This window comes from Glycine max, chromosome 10, assembly GCF_000004515.6.
Source record: "Glycine max cultivar Williams 82 chromosome 10, Glycine_max_v4.0, whole genome shotgun sequence".
Lineage (NCBI taxonomy): Eukaryota > Viridiplantae > Streptophyta > Magnoliopsida > Fabales > Fabaceae > Glycine > Glycine max.
In genome coordinates this window covers 28,442,721-28,454,572 of record NC_038246.2, presented here as the reverse complement: position 1 = coordinate 28,454,572, position 11,852 = coordinate 28,442,721, and the positions used below count along the sequence as shown (strand labels likewise).

Genomic DNA, 11,852 nt, shown 5'->3' with positions numbered 1-11,852 from the left:
CAAGCATCCTAATTTATAACTTCCATGCACTGAGAATGTCAGATCAATAACTTCAACCAAACTTAAGTTAGATTGAAAATCATTTTTATGGCATACTTGTACAAGACCATCAAAGTCTAAAGACAGTCATTAATTTGCAGATTATTGTTCAAGATATTATAAATGCTGGATTATTGTTAAATGCAGAGCAATTTGTTCAAGATATTATAAATGCTGGATTATTGTTCAAGATATTGTACAAGACCATAAAAGTTAGACAGTTTTAACTAGCATTAAAATGCTGGATTATTGTTCAAGATATTATATTTGGGCATGAGGCAAATAAAGTGTTTTGTTACTAAAAATGTTAAAGAACTAGCTCCGAAGCTGGGTGATGTATGTAAGATACTTTGGGAGTTGGGAGTAAATAAAACTTAAGTTCCAAGAGAGCACTAGCAATGAAGGCAAAAGATGCAGAAGAAATAAGCAGTACAAACTCCCCTTGAGAACTAGTCTGCACTGAATTCTGTATTATCAGGAGACACCATTAAAAAATAGTGTTGCACCAACTACATTCAACAAGTGATGTATGTCTCATGAAAGTGTATACGCCGAATCTTGAGGCACCAAAACAAACAATACAGAATTAGTTTAGTGTGCACAGATGGATGTATCAACACAAGGAGTCATAGTGGCAAAAATAAACTACTATTGAGATTGGGAGTTTTTTTGCAGATGCATGCTTTTTGCAGATGACATAGTCCTCTTTGGAGAGTCGAGGGAGGAGTTGAATGAGAGGTTGGAAACTTGGAGACGAGCTCTAGAAACACATGGCTTTCGCCTAAGCAGAAGCAAATCGGAGTATATGGAATGTAAGTTCAACAAAAGTAGGAGGGTATCTAACTCAGAGGTGAAAATAGGAGACCATATTATCCCTCAAGTCACACGGTTTAAATATCTTGGGTCTGTAATACAGGATGATAGAGAAATTGAAGGGGATGTGAATCATCGCATTCAAGCAGGATGGATGAAATGGAGAAAAGCATCGGGGTGTTATGTGATGCAAAGGTACCGATCAAGCTAAAGGGAAAGTTTTATCGGACTGCGGTAAGACCGGCGATTTTGAACGGAACAGAATGTTGGGCGGTCAAGAACCAACATGAGACTAAAGTAGGTGTAGCGGAGATGAGGATGTTGCGGTGGATGTGTGGTAAGACTCGACAGGATAAAATTAGAAACGAAGCTATTAGAGAGAGGGTTGGAGTAGCGCCTATTGTAGAGAAGATGGTGGAAAATAGACTTAGGTGGTTTGGGCATGTAGAGAGAAGACCGGTAGACTCTGTAGTGAGGAGAGTAGACCAGATGGAGAGAAGGCAAACAATTTGAGGCAGAGGAAGACCCAAAAAGACTATAAGAGAGGTTATCAAGAAGGATCTCGAACTTAATGATTTGGATAGAAGTATGGTACTTGAATGAACATTATGGCGGAAGTTGATCCATGTAGCCGACCCCACCTAGTGGGATAAGGCGTTGTTGTTGTTGTTGTTGTTATTGAGATTGATAGTTTTTTTATGAATGGGTTAATAACTAGTTGAGATGTTCGACACAAGAGAATCCATTATAATATGAGCTTATTCTGTGACGCTGGTATAATTGATGACTTAATAAAAGAAGTAAGGCTGAATTATTTTTTCAGAATGTTGTATGAAGTAAATTGTAAATCATAGTGGTAGGAAGTAGGCAGTAGGCAGTGATGAATTTAAGTATTCATACTAATGCAAATGCAGAGCAATTTGTTTGTAAATGTTAACTTAATGTGTTATTAAGTATTTTATAGCCTGACCAACGCTCAAATTTTGTGCCTTTGCAGGCTGTTTGCACCGAAGCTGGAATGTTTGCATTGAGGGAGCGGAGGGTACACGTGACTCAGGAGGATTTTGAGATGGCTGTGGCCAAGGTGATGAAAAAAGAGACTGAAAAAAACATGTCATTGCGGAAGTTATGGAAGTGATTTTTATTTCATGTTTGTGGTGCACATTATTATCCTGCGAAGATGGGCAGCGAACACACCTTAGGGTTATTTCAATTTACAGTGGCATTGGATTTCATTTTGCTTAAGTTTACCAAGTTATGTACCGAATCATATGATTCTTTTTCTTTGAGTTTTTCCTTGTCCGTGTCTTCGGACGGCACACTACATTTATAGAGTAGTTTTAAAAGATTTATATTCAAGACCACTAAGTACGTAGTCTCCACTCTAAAACTACTGAAAATCATTGGCGCACACACATGTCAAAAACAATACTTTTTCAAACATCGGACAATTGGTAGTAAGAGCTTACCTACCTGTAGACTGTCTTTGGACTTTGATGGTCTTTTTTTTTGGTGAATGGACTTTGATGGTCTGTTGACTGTTGTTATAACGAGATAATATAGGTATGCCATAAAAATGAATTTGCATACAAACAAAAGTAACAACACTCATTAATTTGCAGACTAAACAGGCAAACTTGTACAAGACCACATTTAAATGGGTTGAATTTCACCATGTTAAAATTTGTGCAGACTGCAGATTAAATAGGCCAGCCTATGAAGTGCAACCTAGCTATTTACCTAGTTCTAAGTAACATTAATTGTAAATTTCATAACAGCAGAACTGCAGGAGAATAGTATCAATAGTGAGGATGATGTCGGTAGTAGAAAAAGAGTTAAACAAAAGACCAAATATCAATTCAATGTGTGTACCATTAGAAAGGAGAGAGAAACAAATGTTTAAAGCATGTCGTATTATTACTAAGCCAAAAACTACATTCAAGTTCCAGAATACACACACCTAAACAGTGCCAGTTTTTAAAAACAAGCCTGTTATGCACCAGGATAGTTATTTCTACTATTTTACAAGGCAATGGAAAAAACTGGTCAAGAAACAACCAAATTTCAGAGTAGTTAGTATCCACTACGCACATGCAACTGAGTCCAGTTATCTGTTTGGAGTCTGTTTCAACTGACACAGGCTAGCTATTATTTTCAGTTGGTTATTGTGTTGATAGATTCTGTACCGTTAGAAAGATGACTCTTACTATATATGCTGTTTAAGATCTCAGATCATCCATTCAATTCAATACAAGTTTTAGCTTCTATTTTCATATCAAATATCTCTCCCTTAATTTTTGCCACTTTCTCTCATGATCTCTATATTCTTAAATCTATCCATGAGTTAAAAAAAGGGTCTTGCTAACTAGTGTCTCGAGGGTATTGGTTAAGGAACATTAAATACACCCTATTAAATGCTTCTAGTTAGTTAAAAAATGAGTGTTAAATGATTCTTGCATTGTTGCCTTTATTAAAAGAGTATCTCAGTACAAAGAGAAAATAAAATGTTTAAAAGGAAGTACAAAAAAACAACATATGCAAATAAGTAAAATAAAATAAAATGTCAATTCACCTACTTTTATGCCAACAGTAATATTCAGGCAATAAAGGAAAACAAGTATTTATATGCAACTGCAACTACACATATTCAAGGAGTGGCCTACCAGACAATTTCCACAGGATCTATTATCAGAAAAAGAGAATACACAGAATGCTAATAATATGCAAACACTGGTCATTGGCTGATACCACATAAAACTCACCAATTTACAACAGTAATAGTCAAGCAAGTTGGAAGACTGCCAACCAACAGCAATAAATTTAATAGAATGCCAATAGTCTTATTTGCATCTGATATGAGCACCACTGGATCAAGAACAGGGTGAGGGTGACCACCAACCAACCATTCGACATTAACAGCTTGCCTAATTCCTGTATTTGGATCAGTGTTAACATTATAATGTATGAACAGATAATTATTAACCAAACAATCAATTTTCTATCCTGAGCTGGAAGCCAGGAACTTTAGGTAAATATTGTGTTGTAAGAAAGCAAATAGTCTATTTCAAATCATTAAACTCGGGTATACATTCAACTCATCAAATGTGAAGAGCAGTACCTTTTGTGGCTAATTTCTCAGTATCACCGATGTCAGATGAAAAGAGAAATACAAACGTTTCCAAGAACTTCAGGGCCAGCAACTTTATTCCAACAGAAGCAGGCTACAATACCAAGCAAATTAATTCTCTAATCAGAAAATAAATAAATAAAGCCCATTGCTGCTGCCACCACAAGTTCAAAAAGAATGACATAAGATTCCTTTTGTCTGAGCAGATGAAACTCCATCACAAGTAGGTTTGAGCAGATGAAACTTTTGTCTGAACTTTGGAGCATGATTAAAATTAGAGCCTTGTGAAAAAGAAATTCAGTCTTTTATTTTTTAGCATGATTGGTACAAACAATCTTAAAAGGAGTCAACAATACGCATCAATTCATAGCTTTTAATTTTTTTTTACCTATTCCATATAACATTTCAATCTGGTCTATCAAGTTCAAAGAGAGGAGAGTGATTGCATACATACCTTGGAATTAAAGAGACTGAGGTGATCTTCCAATGGTGAAGAGACTAAGGTGATCTTCCAATGGTGATTTCCTGTGCTCTGTATCAGTAGGGTATACTTGCAATGAGTTAAACACTTAAGTCTCTATAAATGAGAAGCGTGGATTAGGGAAAAGAGGAAAACATATATTTATTATGTTAAACTTAACTTATTTTAAGAGCTTATTTATGAATAACATTTGATTGTTAAAAAACCTGTGGTTTGTGGAATTGCAGGAGTGGTAATGAAGTGGCAAACAAAGAGAGTGAGGGACAAAGTTGTTTATATAAGCAACTGTCATATCATACAATTTGCAAGTGAAATAAAATTCTACAAAGCCAATTGGTTTTTATGGTTTTTTTGTAATTATGAAATCTTTATTTTTGTATATTCAGACTTAAGTTCACACCTACTTTTGTTTTCATCGGAGTCTCTGTTTGGTTCCACTTTGCATCATTTTTTAAAAAGAAAAATTCAAACATATTTTTTTACTTAGTAAGGGAGAAATTACCATTTGTGGAGGTATATACATGAGTTTTTTTAACTACTTAATTAATTTGATTGGTGACTTTAATTTTTTTGTTTACAGAGAGCTAAGGTAAGTATTTTTTATTGTGAAGAAGAAGACTGGAGTCTCTTGTTGAGGATGGAAGAAGAATACATTGAGGAGCTCTGCATGCAGATATTGAAGTTTAAACCAGATTTGGTGATTACAGAGAAAGGACTTAGTGAATTCGCATGGCATTTTCTCAGCAACCATGGACTTACTGCAATCAGAAGGCTGAGAAAAACTGATAATAATAGAATTGCCAAAGCATGTGGTGCTGTTATTGTGAACAAAGCGGATGAATTACAGGAGTCTGATGTTGGTACTGGTGCTGGGTTATTTGAAGTTTAGAAGATTGGAGATGAGTTTTTTGCATTTATTGAGGGGTGCTACCAAGGACCCCAAGGCTTGCAGTGTACTATTGAGGGGTGCTAGCAAGGATCTCCTAAATTAAGTTGAAAGAAACCTCCAGGTAAAGTGTTGATTTCTACCCAGAGGTTGTGGATTTGATCATTGCTTTCAGAAGTTTTTCCCGTGACAGGATGCCATGTCTGTAGCAAGGAAGATAATAAAAAATTCAAAACTTGTTCCTGGAGGAGGTCCTACTGAGTTGACTAATGACTGTCAAATATGTAGAGATTTTTCTTAAGAAAGGGAGGAAAGACTAGGCTGAATAAGACACGGGAAGTTAGAAAGTAAGTACGTGCGGTGGTTGGTTTATTCATTCATTCAATTTTAATTCAGCAATGCTTTTGTCAGTGGTTTACGTATTGTAACACAATTAGCGATCCACACCCTACAATGAAGCTTCAATGAAATATTTTAAAGTTATAACAAATTCAAGTACAGTCAAATATTTGTAAGAAAATGCTAATCAGAATATCTGACATCTATGCTAACTTTGACCTAAAGTTCCTAATTCTGTTTTTTTAGATTGACCACATAGCCTAATTCTGTTAACAATAAAACTAACTCCTAAAGATTAAGACTTTAAATTCACCAACTAAACAAAACAAATAAAAAGAGATATATAACAGTTATATCATGTAATTCTTTTATATAAAATAAGTCAGATTTTAAAAAAGTTTAGATCAAATAAATATATGATTTTTTGTCTCAAGTTTTCAAAAGACATCTATATTTTACATGTCTTTTATTTTTTAAATTGAGCATGAAGTATAATTATTTTTGTTATAACTTGTGGGCAATGTTTGGTACAAATATGTTGATAATATAAATATTAGTATTTTCTTGAAGTTTAAATATTTTTATTACCAAACCTAGATTTACAAAAGTACATAGAAAAACTAAAAAGAAAAGGAAATTCTGCTAGATAAAAATTTCGAACTACAATTTTACAAAACCTAAAAAAATTAACTACAAATGCTATGTTTTCTAGTAAGGACCACTAAGTACAAACTAGGGAGCAGGGCCAACAATTTAAATGACTTGTTTAGATGTTATTCCTTCTGGTTCGAGTAATAATAACCATCACAATTCTCTCCATGTTTTGTTTCATATTGAATTTCTTTTTTGCAGAAAACAAAGAGGGGAACGAGCAACAATTTGAAGGTTGTACATTCAGGAACTAAAGAATTCAAAATAGCTAGTAATAAGAGGGATTTGTTTTTCGGATTTTCTGAGCACCAAGAGCAGCTATGCAAGAAGCTTGCACTTGAGGAGGGAAGGATATTTGCAGCTAATGAACAACTTTCTTAACTATTTATCCTTCAGACTTTACTGTTTCTTTTTGCTAATATGTAAATCACAATAGTATCAGGCTATGGCGTAAAAACATGGTCTAAAGACCATGTCCATAAGCCATAGCCTTATACTATTTATATTTATATATTAGCAAAAAGAAACAGTCAAATCTGAAGGACAAATAGTTAAAAAAGTTGTTCATTAGCTGCAAATATCCTTCCCTCAAAGTGCAAGCTTCTTGCGTAGCCGCTATTGGTGCTCAGAAAATTCCAAAAAAAAATCCCTCTTATTACTAGCTATTTTGAATTATTTAGTTCCTAAATGTACAACCTTCAAGTTGTTGCTCGTTCCCCTTTTTGTTTAATGCAAAAAAGAAAATCAATATGAAACAAAACATGGAGAGATTTGTCATCGTTATTATTACTCGAACCAGAAGGAATAACATCTAAACAAGTCATTTTGATCTTAGAATGTGAAAACTCTGGATATTTATGGAGAACATGGGGTATGGAGGCACGTAAGCATGTCAATACCACACGTCATTTTCTCCAAGTCAAGGGCTTGATTAATTGCTCTAGGAAAAAAACATACATCTAGTATATTGTTTGGTTTGCAGCTGTTTGGGGCATTTTGCAATTCAAATAGCTTTACTATAATGTCATTAGATTTCCCCTTGTACTTGGTCTTTGCATTTGTTTGGTGAAATTTGGATCAGCAGGGACTTTGTTTTTTCTCAGACTAAAAAAGAAAATTTGTCTATTTTGTGGTGCGCTCTGAGATCTTTGTTCTGACTTTATATGTGGATCATAATTCATAAATGAGAGTCATATGGGTGTTAAAAAAATGTGACCTATGACTAAAGGCTTTGCCTTAAATCCTTATAACCAAATTTAAAGCCCTTCAAGCTAAATCCATACAACTGATTTATACATGTGCAACCTCTTTGAGGGGCCCATTGTTACAACCAAACACAATGATGATGAACAATATGTTTGGGAGTCTGATGCTGGAGGTTCTTTCACTGTCACCAGGGATAACACTGGTGAGGTTCTTGGAAGGGGTACTAAGATCACTCTCTACCTCAAGGAAGATCAGCTTGAGTACCTTGAGGAGCGTCGCTTGAAGGATTTGATCAAGAAGCATTCTGAGTTCATTAGCTACCCAATTTTTCTTTGGATTGAGAAAACTACCGAGAAGGAGATCTCTGATGATGAGGAGGGTAAGGTGGAGGATGTTGACGAAGAGAAGGAGAAGGAAGAAAAAAAGAAAAAGAAGATTAAGGAAGTGTCACATGAATGCTCCTTGGTGAACAAGCACAAGCCCATTTGGATGAGAAAGCATGAGGAGATCACAAAGGAGGAGTATTCTGCTTTCTACAAGAGTCTCACCAATGACTGGGAAGAGCATTTGGCTGTCAAGCCCTTCTCAGGTGAGGGACAGTTGGAGTTTAAGGCTATCGTCTTTGTTCCTAAGAGGGCACCTTTTGACCTCTTTGACACAAGGAAGAAGCCTAACAATATTAAGCTTTATGTCCGCCGTGTCTTTATGATGGACAATTGTGAGGAGTTGATTCCTGAGTATTTGGGCTTTGTCAAGTGCTTTGTCAAGGGTACCTAGCAGTTAGCCAGATCTTTGGCTTCGTAATTCAACTTGGTTAGCATGTATTAGGTCACCACAGTTCTGCACCTTGTAAAAAACCCATGGCAAAACATGCTTCTCTATATGTTGCATATTGGATATTTGCAACAGTTTTGATATCCTCAAATGAAGTAGGTCCTTTGCAGCTACCAAGCATCATTCTTAAATAAAACAATTCTCCTGTGGTTGGTGGCACCCATATGAGTCTTCCAATGGTATATCATTTTTTCTGAGTTGCCATGATCTGTTTCTTTTATTGTATACAAACTTTGACACGAATTGTGAATAAGTAAGACTCCTGCCTTCAGCAAAACATTTATTGGTGTTCATCCAAGCTAGAAACTTTGAATATGAAATAGTTGGCTTGGATAGAACATTATCTATATCATCATGATCTTCATAAAGAACACTGTGTTGATCTGGAAGATGAAAATACAATCTCTCAATAGCAGGCTTTCTCCCGTGGATTGGAAAAGCAAATATTCTCCAAGCAGCTTCACAGGGAGAAATGTATCTGCCATATAGATTGATCAGTAAAAGTAATAGTGAGCAAATAAATTATGCAGGTTAAGATAAAATTACTTGCAATCTAGATATTCTTTAACTTCTTCATTTTGAATGTTAACATTTTGAGCTGTGTCATTGCTATTACAAACCATAACAGTAGTCACTCTGTCATAGCCTTTGTTTATGTATTTAAATAAATATTTGATTGAAGTACTTTGGTTACACCATTCAATATTTATATGTGCCTGATATTTTTTCAGTAATTTTGGATTTTAAGGTACTATGTATCTATTATCAATGATAACATCATTCTTTGAAATTGAATGACCATTGTTTCTTCTATGATAGACTGGGTAACCATTTGAATCCAAAAGAGTCTGAGGCTAAAATTGTTTAGGATAAAAACGACTGCATTTGCCTTCTTTCATACATGGAGAGTTAGGTTGTAAAATTCCACATGGGCCATGTATCTATGGTTTTGCACCAATCTGTACAGTTCTGGGTTATCTTCATGGCAAAGTATTTCTGCTGATATTATCTGGTTAATGTCAGTTGAAGATGGATATTTATTGTCTAGGTGTAGAAATAACAATAAATGGACGTGAGGAAGTCCTCACTTTTGGAATTCTATAGTATGCATATCTGCGATTGGTAAATGATAGTGTTAATATGGAAAGTATAATTTTGTGTTTCATATCTGTAAGAGTATCAGCCAAATAGTAAGATTTTAGAAATTAATATTTGTATTATAGAATAAAGAAAAGTGGGAAAATCATAAACTTATATTTGAGTTTAAGAATAAAAATTATAGTCAACTTACATGCAACTACTTTTCCGAGTAACTGACCCTTTGTTAAGTCTGAGAGCATTTGTTCATATTTCAATCTGAAAATTCATGATACAATGTCTGGTCTGTCTGTTGGTTTGAGATTCAAAGGTGAAAGTAATCTACGAATTTCAGGCCAATTTGGATTACTAGTTAGAGTAATAAAAAGATTTGGGAAACCAACATGACTGCATATTGCCATACCATCAAAGTAAAGTTGATCCATATAACATGGGCTCCCAACAAACATTGAAGGTAAGATGACTATTTTCCCTTTGGTTAAGCCTTTAGCTATTCCAGTATCCAATGAATTTTGTAAGCAACAATACTTGTCAACTCTAAGTTTCTTTTGGTTGTTTCTGATGTAGCTAAGTCTTGCAGATTCAACCATGGTATAACCTTCAACAACGAATTGTTGAAATAATTTTTGAGAATGCAATAAAGTCTCTGCTTCATTTGACCTGGAATGAAGTCTATAAGCAAACCACTCTCTCATTGTCAGACGATTTCACTTTCTTTTATTGTTGGATGAAGTAGAATAGTGAAGTATGTCAGCTCTATATCCATCTTCTCCATAAGGAAAGAGTAGAGGGTACTGTAGTGATAGATAGCTAGGATGTAGTTCATGGATTCTTTGTAATTCTCCATTTTGAGTTTCAACAATAATATCTCTTTTTGAACCTGGATGAAAATTGCCAACAATAAGTGCAGCAATTTTGGGAACATTTGGCATATTATATACATGACCATCTTTTCCCCGAGCAACTATCAGTTGCAATTTGATATTATTGGCTTCATCATCTGCCAATCTATCCCTGGCCATTCTAAAACTTTTAGCAAGAGAATTGTGTTCATCTAGCATGTGAGTTAAACTTGAGACAATATGGCCCTGAATTCCAGAATATTAACTGAAAAAAACAATATTAAAAGATATTCATAACTGCAACAAAGTATTGTGGGTGAATGAATAATTTTCTCAGTAATAGAAATAAAGGAACTTCTACCTCATGGCATTAATTCTATTTTGCACTTCATTTTCTGTGTCAAAGATATATAACTGTGCAAATTTGGGTTTTTGCCAGGCATTGGTAATAGACTGCCTATTCTGTGGCATGGTTGGCCCTGTATTCTAATTGTAGGAGGTCCTCTTGAATCATTAATTGTTTTGTCTAGCTTAATACCAGCAGAAGTAAAGGCAAACATCATGTTGTATGCTCGTAAGTTATGTTGATAATTTTTACTATCAATTGTATTATCATCAAACAGAAGTTGTTGGAGATATTGGGGTGGATTTTGTAATAATGGTAGTTCAACTTTGCCATCTCCACAACATAAGCTGAACCTTGGACTCCCATAATTTTTATCTTTTGATATTCTTTCATCATACCACATTTGTGCATTACAATATTTACATTGCATAAGTTGATCACCAAGATCAGAATATCGTGAAATTGTTTAATACCATAGTACAATATGATGATAACAATTGTGAATATTAATTTAAGAGCATGTGCACTGATATATGAAATTATAAATCAGAATTATAGTTATTACCTTCAGTGTTGATTACAGGTTGATTAGTTGGAGATTGACAATCCTCATAGGCAGTTAAAAAATTAGAGCCTAAAAAATTAGAGCCTGAACCATAGCAAAAAAGAGCATGAAACATTCTTTTTGCAGTACCTTGTGTGGATTCAGAATTTACACTTTCTGAAGAATCAGACGCAATGACTAAAAAATAGAGAGGAAACAAAAAAAAATGTGATTAAGCAAGCTTAGTAAATTTATTTCTTGCAGAACATGCTATATCAGATGTCTCACTATCATATTCTGAAGTGCAGTTAATTGTTGGTTGTGAAGATGACTGAGCATGAAGATGTCGTTTCTACTACATGATACGTTTCCTATTGATCCTGGCTTTTGCAGAATTAGATCTCTTTGCATGTTGATAGTTCTGCATGTTGAAAATGGCTAAAGGCAGAATTGAGTGAATCATAAGCCAAACAGTACATTCATGTTGAAATCAAGGACCAAATGCTTGTTTTAAATATGCAGAAGGTACAATCAATTTAGAATATGAAAGAAATGGGAGATGAGGCATCTCGCTGCTTCTGGATCATAGCTTGCCTATTGATGCTGCCATTTGCTGGATTAGATTTGTTTGCATGTTGGTAATTCT

The 11,852-nt window shown here is 34.7% G+C and overlaps 1 protein-coding gene and 2 long non-coding RNA genes across 3 annotated transcripts in view; 2 read left to right on the top strand and 1 right to left on the bottom strand.

Moving 5' to 3' along the window:
• Nucleotides 1-2,119, top strand: part of LOC121172864 (uncharacterized) — a 5,526-nt gene extending 3,407 nt beyond the window's left edge. Inside the window, exon 2 of the long non-coding RNA XR_005886571.1 lies at nt 1,894-2,119. This is a non-coding gene — a long non-coding RNA (uncharacterized lncRNA). The remainder of the gene's footprint in view (nt 1-1,893) is intronic.
• Nucleotides 2,120-2,748: 629 nt separating this feature from the next.
• LOC106794982 (uncharacterized) lies at nt 2,749-4,691 on the bottom strand. The gene is made up of 3 exons (XR_001383133.3): nt 4,434-4,691; nt 3,971-4,073; nt 2,749-3,783 (listed from the first exon to the last, which is right to left on the bottom strand). It is a non-coding gene; the product is annotated as an uncharacterized lncRNA (long non-coding RNA).
• A 2,941-nt stretch (nt 4,692-7,632) lies between these two features.
• On the top strand, nt 7,633-8,319 carry LOC100789320 (heat shock protein 81-1-like). Its single transcript, XM_003537165.1, has one exon. It carries the CDS (start codon nt 7,633-7,635, stop codon nt 8,317-8,319), a length of 687 nt encoding a protein of 228 aa, XP_003537213.1.
• The last annotated feature ends 3,533 nt before the right edge of the window (nt 8,320-11,852 follow it).

Bases quoted from the DNA above. Each gene is read 5' to 3' on its own strand.
- LOC100789320 (XM_003537165.1), top strand. From the start codon at position 7,633: ATGTGCAACCTCTTTGAGGGGCCCATTGTTACAACCAAACACAATGAT.